Source organism: Caretta caretta, chromosome 2 (assembly GCF_965140235.1).
Source record: "Caretta caretta isolate rCarCar2 chromosome 2, rCarCar1.hap1, whole genome shotgun sequence".
NCBI lineage: Eukaryota > Metazoa > Chordata > Testudines > Cheloniidae > Caretta > Caretta caretta.
Genome location: NC_134207.1, coordinates 189,769,251 through 189,787,160, shown reverse-complemented (window position 1 = coordinate 189,787,160; position 17,910 = coordinate 189,769,251). Strand labels below are relative to the sequence as shown.

The following is a 17,910-nucleotide window of genomic DNA, read 5'->3' as shown; positions in this document are numbered from 1 at the left end:
CAGGATCTAGAAAAGATTAAAGTTTTATTGTCATTTATGAGTACACCATATGTGAATTTAGAAATACAATCTCCTTACAAAGCATTGGAATACAGATGCCCTTCCAAGTCTCAAAACCTAGTTCTTGCAATGTGGTTATATTAGCAGTCCAGGTTTGGTCTTTGTTGCAACAAACTCTTAACGGGAGATGCACGGAAAGATTTAGATACACACTGTAAGACAGTTGAGCTAAATTTCAAAACATCACCCGCCAAAGAGGCACACAAACCATTATTTAAATATTTAACTATAGAGTTCTTATACTTTCTTCCCCATTATGGAGTTGATGTCTGAGATTAAGTTACAGAGAATTTCTCAGTTAAACTGTCAACTGGTATTTCCATTGTAGCATCTAAAAGCAAACAGGAACTCTGCATTTTTATTACTAGTGCTTATGAACAGGTAATGTTTAACAAAACCCAAAGAGGCCTTCAGAAACATTCACGGTTAAAATGAACAGTTATTGCAAAAAAATGTACATATTTTCAATCATAACACAATGAAACACTGATGATGCAGTGTTTTGTGTTCTAGGGCATTAATGACAACCGTGCTAACCCTAGTATTCTACTTTTTTTTCCTAATATTTAATCGTCATAATTGCAATCTGGATATACAACTGTACTTACAGGAAATATTAAGCAATGCACAGTGCCGTAAGCAAATTTCAGGTCTGGTTTGAACAGAAATCATAAAATAAGTGATAAAATAGTTTAAAATTGGTCCTTGATTCAGATTAGCTATTTTATGTAGATTGGAAGCACTAAATTTAAAGACAAACATTTACTGATAATCAGAACAAATTATTTTCATAGCTTAATTTTTAGAGTTTTATCATGCATGAAAAGCAAGCTGCTGCTGCTTCCCTCAAGTGCAAACATGGAATTTAGCAGAAGACTGTCACCTCAAAGATTTGTATTCTTTCTTTCACAGGTTATCCCTACTTAACCATAAACTACAGAAGCAGGTGATTAGTAAAACAATGAGGCGTACCTTCTACATTGTGACTGTTCTTTAACTATGGAATACTTTGGACCTTTAGCATGAGGGTCAATAAACACAGTAAAGAAGTTTTACATTCTTTGATTTAATTTACATCTTAAAAAAAGACAACCTTATTTGAGACCTTCTGAATCACACTTAAATTGCTGTATAGCTGTAATAAAAAGTCATCTGAAGACTGCAGTAGTTAGGTAGTGCAAGACATTTGCAACTTCAGAAATGTCCACCAATAACTCACCCTCCCAATGATTTAATAAAATATTGCATCAGTCCTAGATGAGGCAGAACAGAAGACTTGCATTTTGACAGTAAGGTATGATTCTCTACCCTAATGAAAATATGCAAAGGACTCGTGCTAACAGTGACTGCTTTTATGATGACAAATGAAACCCAGCTGAAAGTCTAGAAAGAAAACTTCTTAGTAGGAATGCTATATTAGCTCAAAGAACATGACGTGACTCTATATTACTAACACTGCCACAGCTGGATATGGTGACACGTGAACAGAACCAGAGATCTCGGTTAAGATTATGAGATCATGTTTGAATGAAACTGCCCTGCTGGGCTGTAAGCTTAGTAGGCCAGTTCATATTCTATAATACTCCACAGACAACACTGATGAAACTTACAGGTGAAAGCCAAAATATCTTGTTATGAGCGCAACCTCCCCAATTAATGCAATATTCCAAAGATCATTGTGACTAAAACTGTAAAACCAGATCACAACTGTAAATTACCACCACCAAGTGAAGGACCCAATTTACTTTTTCTCTCCACAAAGATGAAAGCTAGAAAGACCACTAGTTGGTGTGGAAAGCAGGTCAGTAGAGACTCCAAGTATGGCTTGAGGAGTCCTCCATGCTAAGCCGCTTTCCACACACACAAATTCAGTCCATCTTCTCTTTCTGGACCAGTTTTGGTGCATCTACAAAATCCTTGCCATTGTAAAAGATGATAGCTAAAGTTCCAAAGCTTGCAGTTCCCCAGAAGAGCACATAAGCCAGTGTCTCAGTCCATGTATCACCTGTAATCAGATAAACATTACAGTAAGTCATTTTCAATAAATAGTGGAGAGATCATTTTTAACGTGACAAGAAAACAGTTAGCAAAGTGCTCATAAGGAAGCTTTGATCAAGAACTGAAATTTCGTATCAGCTTCACATATACTAGAGCCTGTTATTTTGTACTGTGTATTTCCTTCTGAGAGTTTTCTAGCTCGGAAACTAACGTTCTACAGTTAAGCAAAGGCTAATTTACAATGGCTAAAAATTGACATTCATATAGCCCTTAATTCAGAGAGATTCCAAAGCAATTTCATAACAAACTGATTTACGACCTATATAGCCAACACTTGACCTGCCACTGAAATGCTGTCAATCTCTAAGCAAAAGGAGGAAGATTGGTAACCATTTAACTTTTCTCAAACTTTTGTATTCATGACCCCTTTTACACAGCAAGCCTCTGAGTGTGACCCCTCTTATAAATTAAAACACACATTTTTTATATTTAACATTATTATAAATGCTGGAGGCCAAGCAGGGTTTGGGGATGGAGGCATATAGCCCACGACCCCCATGTAATCTCGCAACCCCCACTTTGAGAATCTCAGAGCGTTTAACTGATTTAGCGTTCCCTGATTTAACAGCACACACCAACACAGGAGTTTAGATCATTCAGGGTACATCTACGCTGCAAAAAAAGCAGCCATGTGGCAATAAGTTTCAGAGCCTGGGGCAACAGACTCGGGCTCACGGGATTCCCACTACGGTGCTAAAAACAGTAATGTAAATGTTCCTGCTTGGGCACTGAAACCCAGCAAGGGAAGAGAGTCTCAGAGACCAAACTCCAGCCCAAGCAGGAACATCTACACTGCTATTTTTAGTGCCAGAGCGTGACTCAGTCTGCAGACCTAGGCTCTGAGATTCCCTACCCCCACAATTGTATAGATACTCCAAGTGAATACCTTAACCAACTGATATAGAGGGGGGAGTTTCAGGGAAGCAGAACATAACCACCCAAATAGGGGGTTGGTGTGGATGGCAGTGTTCTCAATTCTACTCCTTTAGGAAGTGCCATTGGATTATTAACTAACAATTTTATACCTGATTCAACCATCATGTTAAGGAGAAGCGATTACTCATAATATCCCGCAGTAACATCAGAGGGAAGAGTGCTATCTGCTGAATGTCCAGCACTACTCTCTGTAGCATCTGAGCTTTCCCATCCAAGTACTGACCAGGCCTGACCCAGAAAAGCATAGCTCCAGGTTGTATGGTTAGAGGTATGACTTGAATATCTCATAACTCATAAGCACATACCCAGTGAATAGCTTCCAACATCTTAAGTGTATGCCTGCAAATGAATTTTGCAAATGTACGCCAAATAGTGACTTACCAGCCATAAGCAAACAGATAATGCACATTGAGAAAGCAACGACCATAATAATAGGCAACTGCGGAAGAAGAAAAACAGAATTAAAAAAGGATATATATGATTGTATTGATTATTTCCTTCAAGAAATTATATTTGTAATTCGCTTTGTAACAGGTAAAGTTACATCATTTCTTTGATGTCCTGATTTGGTAAAACAGAGTCTCCTTCTGAGTTTTAGACTTAATCTAAATAATTCTTTAACTGTACATTTAAGATTAGAGGATAATATGCTTGGATTCTGCCTGTTTAGGCTCACTGAAAGATCAAGTTCATTAGTTCTGTTTGGGTATTTGAACAACCCTGCATAAGCCTCCAGTGTTAATCTATCCCGCTTGTGTACTGAGTGTACAGAACAGAAGGGGTCAGTGTAGGTATTCTCCACACGACTTTTTCCAGTTCCCTCATGTGTTCCACAGTGATCTTTTTTGTCATAACTGCAGTTCTGAAATTCAATAAGTGCTTAGCCTCCCCTTCCTGACTGTCTTGGCACTGACACTGAAGAGAAGAGAAACCAGTATTTGCCTGCATACAGCATTTGATGTTGTGAGATGACATCTTCATGATTTTTTTTAGATCAACAATGATGGCTCTTATTACATTAAAAATGGTTATCCCCTTCCACTTTTCTTTCTTAATGAACAGACAAAGCAAGAGATCCAAGAAGAATCCCAATCTTTCTAGCAGGGGCACAATTGGCCAAAGAGCACCTTTCCTTCCAACTCCATGTCTGAGGGATGCTCCCTTTGTGTCATGGCTGATGTTCTGGACTTAGTCTTCCAGTAAGTGGCTACTATAAAAAATAGGACCAGAAGACACAAATGGCCCCACATCAACAAACAGTCAATAACTACTTAGGTTTACTGAAGCAAATAAAAGAAACAAACAAAGCATTTAGTTTCCAAAAAAGTGTGAATCAAAGCTTATTAAAAAAAAATCCTTACAGCCAAGAACTTCCAGTCCTTCTGTGTATGTAGAGGGCTGACAGACTCTACTTCATCCACTGAATAATTTCCAAGAAACAGATCGATAGCATCCTGTAACAGAAACATACATACAGAGTTAAAATGCATAGCAATAATGACTAAGAATCTATTTGCAAAAGAAAAAACCCAACTTACTTGTCTAAATCCATCAGAAAAGTTGTTTTTGTAGTAACGTATTAATGAGTTCCAGCCATCCATTATTAGACCCCACTGAGTTCTCTTCCCAGTTCTATAAAAAAGTGGTTTTATGAGCATATTAGAACTAATCTGTTTGCAAATTGAAAGTAGAAAGTTATACCAAGTGATGTTCAGTTTTATGATCCTTTCAGGTTTGTATTAACAATCATACAGAGTTTCTATTTATACTTAAGGACAAAGATACAACTGCCTAGTGCTGCCTCTGCACTCTAACTTCTATAGGCAGTAGATTTTTATGAAAAAAAGTTTTAAGAAAGGGTGGAAAGATCTGTGAGTAAAGTCAGGAAAATGGTTTCTCAGAGACTCAGTTTTCCATCATGCAATAAAACAAGATGGAATATTTTATAAACCCATATTGATTTTATTTCCTGATTTTTAATGTTTTTTTAAACTACAAAAGGTATATTATTGTTTATTATATCATGTTGACATAGGCTGAATTTTTCTAGTAAGAGGTAGTTCATATTACCAACTTACATGTTAATAAAAAGAAAAGGAGTACTTGTGGCACCTTAGAGACTAACCAATTTATTTGAGCATGAGCTTTCGTGAGCTACAGCTCACGAAAGCTCATGCTCAAATAAATTGGTTAGTCTCTAAGGTGCCACAAGTACTCCTTTTCTTTTTGCGAATACAGACTAACACGGCTGTTCCTCTGAAACCTTACATGTTAATGTGTGTCTGGAAAATTGAAATTTCAAGCTGTAGATAATTAAGTTACAAAAATGCATTGTCCTCAAAACATAATCGTCTCTAACTTGCCTTGTGTAGTCTGTCTTTAAGGCACCAGTTCCAGCATATTGTTTGGCACAAGCATTTGCATTATCAGCCCATGCTGTGAACAGAGAAATAGAATTATGTCCGTTTTCCTTTAAAAAAGGCTGACTTACTGTTTTTCAAATAAGGACCATTTAACTTTAAAGACAAACCTACCATTTTTGTAGATTTTTTCAAATTCTGCTTGTTCTTCAATTCTCTGTCCAACATGCAGAACACCTAGCCTCTAGAACAAAAAACACACTACAATTCAATAGCAACTCAGAGGAAGTCAATATTTAAGTTTATATGGGACATAGCTTTTTCGTCCAGCTTTTAGCTGGACAGTACATTTTAATATCAAGCAGGTCTTTAAGAACTAAAGAAATTTATGAATGTAAGCTGCTACAAACTTTAGTTGTACTTAATCCCCAACAGAGGATCCATCCTCCCTCCCTCCCGCACAGAGAGAGCTTTGAAAAACAAAAGCAAACTAGAAAAAATCTTGACCTGAAGCTGTGCTTGCAGAGAACGACGTGCTAATAGGCTCTGAATCACATTAGTCCGGTCCAGGCAGTCCATGCAATTACTGCGGAATATTCCGTCCTGCTGAGTCACCACTTTACCATCAGAATCAACTAGAAAATAACTAAGATCCACGACACATTTAAATGTGTGTATATAAATAGGTACCTAAAATAATCCACTTCAAAATATGTTCTGCGACTGCATACTTTAACGGGTTTCTTTAGTTACCCAAAACAGAATCTTTTCCCAAGTTAAATTCTTTGCCATATGTGTTTAATTTTATTTGATAACATATTATTTATACTTTTCTTTCCGTAGCAGATAGTGAATACATAGCATTATCAAGAACAGTGTCTAAATGGTTATCCTATTGCATTACACACGACAATAACTTACTTGCAGTTGCTATGAACCTTGGTATTACCTTTCGGAAGAAGAGCAGGTTCCACTTCCAGCTTCAAGTATATATGTTGTAATCATGATGTACACATGGTAATAACACAATCCTTACACTACACAATTACAAAGACTTGGCTTCAGCCTCAAGAGAAGAATTCTGCTTCTATGTCTCAGGCCTGCAGAATCTAATTTTCAAGAGAGCCCAAACTCTCCAGCCCCCTAGTGTTAGCCATATTTTGAGGACTCCTCAAAAAACAAATCAAATAATGTTGTGTAATGCCTTATTTTGAGACATCAGTTCCATCCCTTTATTTAAAGAAAGCTGATTGGTTTTGGCATATGCCTACATAGTTCACTACATGCTACAGTGTATTATTAGTTTTAAGACATCTCTCAGTTACTCATTCTAGGGTTGAGAATCCTATATAGGTGGTATTTTAAAGACAAAATTACTTGTTCATTCTGCTTCTTTGAAGGGCTCACATGACTGTTCTCTGTTCACGTCCTCTCAGACTTTATGGGCTGCTCCTTTTCAGGTTTTTATATATGTATTGCTATCCTCAGGAGCATGTTTGGTTTGTACTATCCGTACAGAGTGAGGCATTTATGTCGGCCTAGATCAGTGGTTCAAGCTTTCATTCATAAATGGAACTGGGAGAGGTTTCAGTGGGCTGTTCCTCACATTACAGGGGCAGACAACAACCTGTGTGGAAGTGGGGGTGTAGCCGTCAAATCACTAGATATAGGAGTTCCTGGTCTGCCTCATGCCGTAGACTTGAGACCCAAACAGTGATGATGAGATCTTCAAAGAAGCAGAACTACAACGTAAATAGGTTTCACTTCATAACCTGTAAATCTGTGAGCGGTGAATAATAAAATAAAGACTAATGCATTAAGCAACAACTTCATATAGATCATACAAATTCATTTAATATATGAAATAACTTTATTGGGGGAAAGGACATCAAATCAAGTTGGACATTTGCTACTTTTCTGTGAATCCAAAAAAATAAAAATAAATAAAAAGAGTCAGGAAGGGTTGGTGTCTGGTTGCTCAGGTATGGCATTAACACTGCATATGAAATTACCACACTGAAAACAGATAAGCAGTTGTGCTTGGTAATTTCTCATTCCCATGTAATAGGCAGACTTGTGTTTACCCCCCCAAATCCCTTCACCAAGAGAGACATTTAATTCTCCTTCACAGAAGCAAAACCATGGTGAGTGAGTGCATTATAAACCACATTAAGGCCTCTACTTTGCTGCTGAGCAGGAGTGAGAGATCACACAAAGATATCTGCAGACTCCACCCTGTAATCTTTATCTCATTTGCATATGCATCTTCTTCAACTCAAGGCCATAGAATCCATATGAGAAAGTGATCTACTTTTGAGAATATAGATTCTGCTCTATGAATCTGCTGGGCATTTAACAATCTATCACTTTATGCTAGCCACCACAAGATGACCACATGGTGCTATAGAGAGACAGATTACCTAAACTCATCTTGTTGTTCTGAGAGTTGATCCATCAAAAGTTGGAGTCGGTCCCACCTCATTCGACTGCATTCTTTATGAAAGTCAAATGCTATATATCTATTCAGAGACAAGCACATCTGATCAAATAAATTCACGGCATTCTTCACTGCTCTGAAGAGATCACAGTACAATTGTATTTTAAAAAGGTAATTTTTTCAAAAGAAAAAAAGATTGATAAATATTGAAGTGCAGAGAAATGATCTTCTTCAGATGAAGATTTGTCAACATCAGCCAAAATTTAAGAGCAATTCTTTAAAACTGGGTTCCATAAATATCAAAAGGACGTGTTTTCTTCTTTTCTGTCCTCTTCCAAAATGTCACCTTGCACATTTTAAGGATGCAAATTTCTGCACTCCTTTAGATCAGGGTTTCTCAACCTTTTCCTTTCGGAGGCCCTTCCAACATGCTATAAAAACTCCACAGCCCACCTGTCCCACAATAACTGGTTTTCTGCATATATAAGCCAGGGCCTGAGTTAGGAGGTAGCAAGCAGGACAACTGCCTAGGGCCCCATGCCACAGGGGTCCCTGTGAAGCTAAGCTGCTCAGGCTTTGGCTTCAGCCCCGGGTGGTGGGGCTCAAGGCCTTGAGCTTCAGCCCCATCCGGTGGGGCTTCAGCTTTCTGCCCTGGGCCCCAGCGAGTCTATGCTGGCCCTGCTTGGTAGACCCCTGAAACCTGCTCACGGCCCCCCAGGGGGCCCCGGACCCCTGGTTGAGAACCACTGCTTTAGATGATCCCACCACTCTGGAAGCAGGATAAGGAAGCTCATGTTCACTAGTATTTTACAAAATCACTTCTGTCTAATTATCTTTTCCCCAAAAAGGTGCAGGGACGTGGGTATGGCAACTTAACTAAAAAGACATGGTCCCTGTCCTGAAGTGCTTCCAATCCAAGTGTTCGTTTACCATATTTACGAGACAACACGGGGAAGGAAGGATGGCCAGATGGATCTGCATTTGCTTTTTTCTAAGCTGCTTTCTGCTTTGTATGTAGTTTAAAAAGCTAGAAATTATATTTATATATTTCCTGAAACAGAGGCAAAGAGATGGGGCTAGTATATAATGTACAAAGGAATGAATGGGTGGAGTATGGGAACATTAGAAGAGGAGAAAGGCAGAAACAGGACAAAAAGCAGGTGGGCCACAATGAGAAAAGTTTGGCAAAATTCAGTAAACTGGCAGTAAGAGGTCAAATATCAAATAACAGCAAGCCCTAACAAACAAAAAACAACCACCACCAGTTAATGGCAACAGGGTGCTCATTTCCAAATAGGAAATTAAAAATGATAGAGTCACCAAGTTATAAGAGTTCAGAGTCTATACAAAGAGGCTAAGACGAGATCAAACAAGGGCAGAGAAATTAAACAAGTTCAGGGTGCAAAAGTATGCCTTTGCTGTAGACAACAGGAGTAAGTTTCTTGGGGTGGGGGTGGGGGAACTGTTTAATAAAAAACAAAAGACTTTTATAGATGGTTTGTGCAGGACTGGAGGTGGCATTCATAAATTGTGAATGTTTATTGATGGCAGGAGGTGCCATGCAAAGCAATTAAAGTAGCAAAACCCTATTTTTAGCAAAAAATTTTTAAATTTTTAAATTTTTTAAATGTTAACATCTGCGGAACTTACAACTGAGAAAAAAAACAGGCCAGAGATAGGATTTTACACTTCAGTTTCTGTAAAATGGCTTTTAGTTCTACAGAAAGTAGTGCAAGGAATCCCACAAGTCATTTATCTCTTAAAGATGTAACCAATACCAGCTTTGAAAACTGAACAGAAACTCTACATTGGAAGTGCTCTTAAAAACATGTCTTCCTCTTCACAAATCAACATATATGCGTAAATATGCAAATCTACAGCAAAACTACTGCAACCGTTGGAAGGGGCAGAGGGCAGCAAGGTGCAGAAAAACGTGAGTAATCTAATTCCCTGTCCTTCTGTAAGAGCCTTGTAAAATGGGGATCGATCGAACGGAAACAACTAAAAATTCAATGCAAATGTATACTATACAAGTAAGATTAACTGCATTCATGGCTAAATTTTGCCCTTAAATGTGCATGTTCTACAGAAGTCCTTAAGAATTATGCATTCATTCTAGAGGGCAGGATTTGGCCCCTAAACTTGTTAGGGACTCCTGACACGAACAAATGTCTAAGTCCCTTACAGGAGAATCTCTGAGATGAAAAAAATAAAAATTTTAAGCTTTGTGGAAAATCCATATTATTCTCTCAATATTCAAGAACATGGTTAAAGAGAAAGCAAGTCAATAAGTGAAGATTACTGTTTTAAAATGATGAATCGCCATTGTTAAACTGCCCATGCACCTGCAACTTCTGCAATCATGAACATTTAACAATAATTTATGTGCTTTCCACACTCCTATGGCCCCTACGCTCCATTTAGGCTGCACACCTAATGACCTTGTCTTGGTGTCTTTTTTCCATGTGACTTCACACCTGGAACCCCTTGGTCTGCAATGCCTCACCTCTTTCATCCTGGAAGTGCATTTCTTCCATGAAGTCAATAAAACACTCACCTGCCCTTTAAAGAAACGAGCAGAACTTTCAAGACACACCACTAGCCAAAACAACAATGTGCTCTTATTACTGTAAGCCTCATACTCCCTTCTTTTTATGCTGTTGTCCTGTCTTAATTCCCTTTACATGCATCCCATGCCTATCATTTCCAGTTGGATTGCAAACTCTTCTGGCAGGGACCATATCCTTTTCCTGCAGTGCAGTATCAATGTGTATTTTAAAAAATGCAATTCTCATGCAAGTTAAATTATTTTATAAGGGCCCCATGACCAATTTGATCACACTTTTAATTTAGGCTTGTTAAAAGGAGCCAGACATGTACAATATACACATATGTATCATAATTTCAGTTCACATGTACCTGACCATTCCATTTCCCAAGCTGTTTACCATTTTTGCAAATGTTTGTTCAAGAGGCTTCTCTGAGCCCTTCTGGTTAACCTGTGAAAAATGAAATGGTAATACCAATCAATCATTCAAATTTGTTTAAAAAGAAGAGGCAAACAATTCAACTAAGCAGAATAATTAAAGGCATACCAAATTAACAATCATTTGTTTTCCATAGCTAATTATCTGAGAGTCAAAATGTCTTTGGAAGCCATCCATCTAGAAAACAGAGGAGAAAAAAGTGACATCACAGGTCTTTAGAGATGCATAGGTCTGTAAATTACTAAAACTGCTACATTAAGGGATTCTTGTAATGTAACACAACAAGTCGTCTTCTGAATGAGAATGTGGTGCTTAAATGAGGCAAATATCTGCACTCCACTCTGTCAATGCACTTCAGCTCTCATCTGCAACAGCCTTGGGCTTCCCTTGTATAAACTACTAGTTGTGCCAAATAATGCAGTGGTTTTTATCACTGTACACAAATGAGAACCAGGAAGAGATGACTGCATTCATTTATACTTATGACCTCATTCAAGCTTTGAGCCAAAAACTCCATGGATAAAAAAGCTAGTACACTGGCCCAAGCCTCTTGCTACTTCAACTTTAAAGGTACGGTTTGACTTTTATATTAAGAACAGATTTAAACAGTATACTGTATGTTAATGAGAAGTCGCAGCAATGTTAAGTTTATTTCCACATTATATCCATGCAAACACTGAATTCCATTTTACCACCACACAACCAAGGAAACACACATACATGATTTACTACTTTGCTGATCTGTGGCTTTGGCTTATACTTGAGGTTTGGTCTCTGTGACCAGAAAAAAGGAATTGATCCACGGGTCTGGAAAACAAAGGAAAAGGATACTTAAATAACAAATGCAATTTCATGTTCTTGTTCAGTACACCTTCCTGACATCTGTATTTTAACTTGTTTTTTCTTGTTAAATGTAAAATCAGGTTTTGGGCAGACAAGAAAATAAAGGACTTGCCAGCTGAACTTAAGCTAGTCATGCAATCAATTCTGATAAACCACTGAATTTACCTGGACAAATGAAGCTTTGCTCCCATTGTAATGTACAATTTGTTCCGTTTCAACAAAATTAGCTGCATGGCCTTCTGAATCAATACCTGAGTTAGAAAAAACAGAATCCAGTTCACAGCCGGCCACAAACACCATTGCTTTAGGTTTGAATTGGGGTCTCATTTTTCAGTTAGTAAGATGAAACAATACAGAATAGCCAGAAGATAAGTGAAATCTGTGTCCTCTGTAGATCAAAGCCACCCTCTGAGACACTGTCAGCTCATGAAGCAGAGACTTGGGGTATGTCCACACTATGGAGACTATTATGGCATATCTACGACACTGTAGCTATGCTTGCACGACTATATAGTGTAGATGTGGCATATAGCAATGGAAGGGGATTTTCTGTCTGCGTAGGAACACCACCTCCCAGAGTGACAGTTGGTACACTGATGGAAGCATTCTTCCATTAACTTAGCTGCATCTACATTGCAGGTTAGATTGACATAGCTAAAATTGCTCAGGGGTATGGATTTTTCAGAAAAGCAGACCTAGATATTGCTATCATTCAGTCAGTGCAGGGCCTTTATTATACTGCCAGCACTTCTTAATAGTCTAACTTAAAAAATACTTAGGTTATTTTAATACTGAACAAAGATGCCAAAGCGCAGACACTGAAATTTATCTTTCCAATGGGAAAATTACAGCACAAGGAGCAACAAGTTTGTCCACACTTCCTCAGTGCACCTCAACATAACATGCAGAGACTGGTAAGGAGAAAGTACTTCAGTCTGCTTCCTTTTCAGCCTTTGGCCTGAAATCAGCGAAAAGCGGACTGCTACATAACAGACAGCCAAGGATTATATGCCAAACAAACAAACACACATGAAAATTGTAGTTAGGCTTTTGTGTGTGTGTGTGTGTGTGTGTGTGTGGAACCCAGCTTAACTTTTCTTTCCCTGCACATGAGAATGTTTTCTTGTAAAGTTCTTTATTAGTCTGAAAATGTTATGTAAGGTATTTTACTGAAGTAAATACCACCAGCTTATTTACAGGATAATCAGTATTGTCCAGTGTTTCATTTAAAATGCTCATCATTTTAAATTTTTGGACTAAACATAAATCAAATGCCTCAAGGAGCAATAAATGAGGTTTGCAGTTTAATAGATGCATCTGTAGATGAAACTACAGTTTTGTGCTCAAGGATGTTTTTCTGTCCAGTTATTACACTGAAGTAAAATATTTGGCACAAAAATTACATCAGGTTGTGACAGAATGGAACACAACAGTAATGTAAGTGGTTAAATACCTATGCCATTTGAAAATAAGAAATTAACGAGTTACAGATATGTTGACTGTTCCAGCAGTGGTTGCATTATTCATCATCTTACCTCTCACATAGTAACGTACACCAGCTCTGAAACAGCTTCTTCGAGAGATAAGCAGCCAGTCAAAATACTTTCCATTAATGGAACAAGAGTGCATAGCTATAACTGGTAAACATGTTAAGGAACACAAACTTTTGCAATGTTTACTATGGTATTTTTAAATAAAAGGGAACAGGCACAGACATAGGGCCAAATGATGATTAAATAAATAGAAAGGATTTTGCAAACATTCATTGATGTGTAGGTATATGTATAAATATACTGTTATCCCTATGTCAAGTTATTTATTGATATTTAACTTCAGAGTCAGTAACCTAATACTCAAATTAGTGTATGCATGACAGAGCAAGTTTTAAGGGATGCTAATTAACTAAAAAAATATGAAGTGATTATAAATAGGAGAAAACAGGATTTGAAGAGACTTGAGACTGGTCTCAAAAGGTTCTTCAATTAAATTAAAATGTTGACACGTCTGATGATGAAACATTTAAAATCTATTAAAAGCCCATGCACACAAATGACCATCACAATTGAAAGAAACAGGTCAATACTATCAGCACCATATGTATGATCTCAGGCCCTGGCCAAAAAAAAAAAAGGTCTTAACTCAGGGGGGAAAAATTTTCAGACTGCAGACCAAGCACTTTCTGCAATGCTTTCTCTTTTCTAAAAGTAAATTTTTCCCACCTTTTGCAACCAGAATTAGAAAAGAAACCTTCAAACCTGATCATGCTCTCGCACACTATAGAGCATCTTGACAATATGCTCCTGGAGCACCATGGCAGGACAACATTACATTGCCCATAGGCCACATTCTGTCCTTATATGTACACACCTCCTACTGAAATCTCCAAGGGGAGCTGCTTATGCAGAGACTTCTGTTCTTTTAATTAAGCCCTACCCATCATTTTGGTATCAGATTCTAGTCCTTACTGTCAGGGCAGGGGTGGCCAGCCTGAGCCTGAGAAGGAGCCATGATTTAACCAATGTACATTGCCAAAGAGCCACAGTAATATGTCAAAAACAATGAGTCGTCCTTGTGGCACCTTAGAGACATAAGCTTTGTGATGAAGTGGGTTTTAGCCCACGAAAGCTTATGCCCAAATAAATTTGTTAGTCTCTAAGGTGCCACAAGGACGACTCATTGTTTTTGCTGATACAGACTAACACGGCTACCACTCAAAGTAATACGTCAGCAGCCCTCCCATCAGCTTCCCACCCACCTGCTCCCAGCACCTCCCACTGGCAGCGCCCCCGCCCTCCCGATCAGTGCCTCCCCCTCCCTTCCTGCAGCTCCCAAATCAGCTGTTCAGTGGCATGTAGGAGGCTCGGGGGGGGGGGGGGGGAAGGAGAAGCGAGGGCATGGAAAGCTCAGGGGATGGGGTGGGAAGGGGTGGAGTGGGGGCGGGGCCTGTGGCAGAGCCAGGGGCTGAGCAGTGAGCACCCCCTGGCACACTGGAAAGTTGGTACCTGTAGCTCCAGCCCCGGAGTCAGTGCCTATACAAGGAGCCGCATATTAACTTCTGAAGAGCCGTGTGTGGCTCCGGAGCCACAGGTTGGCCACCCCTGTGTTAGGCGATAGTTGCTAAGGGCTGGCAATTTAACTTAGCAGTTCAGTTCTGTCAAGGTCATAACTACTTTCAGTTGATGTTAGATAATACAGCATCAAACTAATATCAGAAAGCAGCACTCCTCAATTACTGCAGCAGGACGCAGAACACAGATTCATACTACCCTCCATTGCCAGCAAGGTAAAACTACAACTTCAAAGGTTTCAGAGTAGCAGCCGTGTTAGTCTGTATTCGCAAAAAGAAAAGGAGGACTTTTGGCACCTTCGAGACTAACCACTTTATTTGAGCATAAGCTTTCGTGAGCTACAGCTCACGTCATTGAATGCATACTGTGGCTTTGTTTTAGCTTTTAGTATAGGCATGCTATCCTGTCTCTCTGCTCTGTTCTTTTGAACGACCAATATGATAACCATCTTACTATTTGCTCAGGTCTGCAAGGCAAGTTTTATTCCAATAAACAAATCAATTTTCTGGGTTTTTATTCAAGCATAAAAAATTGTAATTCTTAAAAATACAACAGATTATTTACACATACACATTTCACCTCACAAATTTCATCTCACCAAGTGTTTTTCCCCACAAAAATCCTGTGGAGGAAACCCACTTTGTTGGGTAACGGCACATTAGGCCAATACTGCAGATTTCATTTACATTTGTGGCAGCACTCTTTGTAAAAAATCCGAACAACTAGTTCAAGTTTGGTTAAGAGAATATACAAAGAGATCCTTTGCCACCCAAAATGCCCTCAATAAAGAGTTCCGAGAGAGGGATCTAAAAAGGTCTAAAATTAGACCTAGAACCACATGCTCAAACTCTTAAAATCCTTGTAGATCCAGATGTCACCTCAAATATATCAGGGCTTGGCTTCTATTTAGCAGGAAATAAAAGCAGTAGCTCTAAACTTGGATCTTTATCAACACTGCCATAAACCTAAGATTGTAGGCTCAATCGATCTCCTACGGAGAATTTAAGAATGGAGGGATGGAATTTTTGAGTAATTAGAAATATTCCCCATCTCTCCACTCTTATTCTGAATCAAGAGAGATTAAGATAGATACCAGAGAAGTTTTATAAAAATGAGAAAGTTACTTACCTTATAGTAACTACAGGTTCTTCAAGACATGTGGGCCCTATCGGTATTCCACTGTGCATACACATGCTCCATGTACCCAGAGTGGGAGAATTCTAGAAAGCAGTGTCTTGTGGTCTGCGTACGTGCCTTCGCTCTCCTTATGCCTCTGACTGAGGAGATAAAGGACGGAGCAGACTGACCGCTTCTCCAGTTCCTTCTCTACTACAAATCCAAGAATCTTGTGAAGCAAAAGGGGAAGGAGGGTGGGTAGTTGACTATAGACAGAGACCACATATCTTGAAGAACCTCGTCACTATTAGGTAAGTAACTTATCTTCTTTGAGTGCTGGTCTTTATGTGGGTTCCACTGTGGGTTATTGACAAGCAGTACTCAAGTAAGAGGAGGGTGTGAGGATGCTATTGCTTGTGCTCTTGTAGTATGCCCTCCCCCTCCCATGAGTGGGAGGAAGATGAGACAACCAATAAGAGTAAGATACTGTCCAAGATCCATTTAGAGATCCTCTGCAAGGATATTGCCTGACACGAGACTTTTTCCGCTATGATGATAAACAGTTGAAGATTTTCTGATTGGCTTTGGCCAGTCTGTGAGCAGGACAAACGTCCACATGGAAGTACATATCCTTGATATTGAGAGCTGTAAACCCCATACCTTTTTCAGGATGGAATTATAGATGCCAATATGACCATGTGAAATTTCAGTTTGCAAATAAACCAGTTGACATGACATAGATTGAGGATGGGTCTCCAGCCACGCTTCTTTCTGGCTACTAGGAAGTATATTGTATAAAAACCCTTTCCTTGGTGTTGAAGAGACACCCGCTCTACCACTCCTCACTGTAGGTGGGACTCTACTTCTTGTTTGACAATCTCTGTGAAAATGACCCCTGAAAAGAGGCAGCAATGGGGTTTTGGAGAGGGCAGGGAGGTAAATTTGATTGCCTAGCCAGAATGGATGATGTTTAATACCCACTTGTCCATTGTTATTGCACTCCACTTTTCGAAAAAGAGTGATAGGTGATCCCCAAAGGATGTGTGGAAATCGGCAGATGGTGGCATCACTCACTGGTCTGCAGTTCTGAAGTCCATCAAAAATATCATTTAGACAGGGCTGGGGTTGGGATGACGTTGAGGCTACAGAAGGTGCAGGGAAATGGGACATCTGAACCTTTTGCCTCTTTCGGGGTGGCTCATAAGACAACCGATAGTAAAATTGTTGAGCCATCAGTCTAGGCTTGTATGATTGCATGTGGAATGTTCTCTTCAGGGCAGATGTATATATTCCCTGGGAATGGGAATATATACAGCTTTAGAATGTTTAAGGACTTATTTGTCTTTTGGTTAAAAAGATGAGTTTCATTGAAGAGCAGGTGTTCTGGATTTCCCTGGGAAGCCCTGAAGTGCAACGCCATGATTCACAGAGCATCACAGTGGCACTTGCTATTGAACTTGAAGATGAATCTGCTGCATCTACTGCTGATTGAAGAGCAGTCCTGGCAACCAACTTACCTTCCTAAATGAGAGCCTGGAATAAAGCTCTATCTTGTAAGGGCACATGGTGGACCAACGGACACTGCTTTCCAGAATTCTCTGACTCTGAGTGCCTATAGTGCATGCATACACACAGTGGAATATACATAAGGACCAGCACTCAAAGAAGGAAAACAGGATTTGCCAGACCAGTGGTATGATCAGTGGTAGAAGCAAGTACTAAATTGCTTATAACAGGCTACTACCCACAATGCAATTACTCAGCGCATAGAGGGCTGGAAAAAATTCCTTCTTATCCATGGAAGGAATCACTAGATCCTAAAATATAAAGGAGATCACTAGAATGGGAGTCTTCTAATACTAAGTAAACCATGGTCTCAATTTTTAGTTTATAACACTTCGTCTTTTGTTAATCTCTCTAAGACTCCCTACGTTTGATTAACTACAAGGCTATAGTCAGAGAGCTCATCCTTGGGTGTTGACTGTGCACTCTTATCTTATGTAATAACTCCCATGGAAACCTGCTGTGGGCCACCTTCCAAGTGA

General features: G+C 39.2%; 1 protein-coding gene across 3 annotated transcripts in view; it reads right to left on the bottom strand.

The window, feature by feature from the left end:
- Positions 1-5: 5 nt before the first annotated feature.
- The window catches only part of SACM1L (SAC1 like phosphatidylinositide phosphatase), a 64,898-nt gene continuing 46,993 nt past the window's right edge, over positions 6-17,910 (bottom strand). For 2 of the 3 annotated variants that reach the window (XM_048838852.2, XM_048838854.2), the window contains 13 exons: positions 13,217-13,318; positions 11,847-11,932; positions 11,559-11,645; positions 10,947-11,015; positions 10,771-10,850; positions 7,835-7,933; positions 5,922-6,060; positions 5,589-5,658; positions 5,418-5,490; positions 4,593-4,686; positions 4,416-4,508; positions 3,436-3,493; positions 6-2,065 (listed from right to left, as the gene is read on the bottom strand). In XM_048838852.2, coding sequence (XP_048694809.1) covers positions 1,929-2,065; positions 3,436-3,493; positions 4,416-4,508; positions 4,593-4,686; positions 5,418-5,490; positions 5,589-5,658; positions 5,922-6,060; positions 7,835-7,933; positions 10,771-10,850; positions 10,947-11,015; positions 11,559-11,645; positions 11,847-11,932; positions 13,217-13,318 — 1,187 coding nt within the window. In that variant the 3' untranslated portion in view covers positions 6-1,928. The remainder of the gene's footprint in view (positions 2,066-3,435; positions 3,494-4,415; positions 4,509-4,592; positions 4,687-5,417; positions 5,491-5,588; positions 5,659-5,921; positions 6,061-7,834; positions 7,934-10,770; positions 10,851-10,946; positions 11,016-11,558; positions 11,646-11,846; positions 11,933-13,216; positions 13,319-17,910) is intronic. The other variant, XM_048838853.2, reaches the window with a different exon arrangement.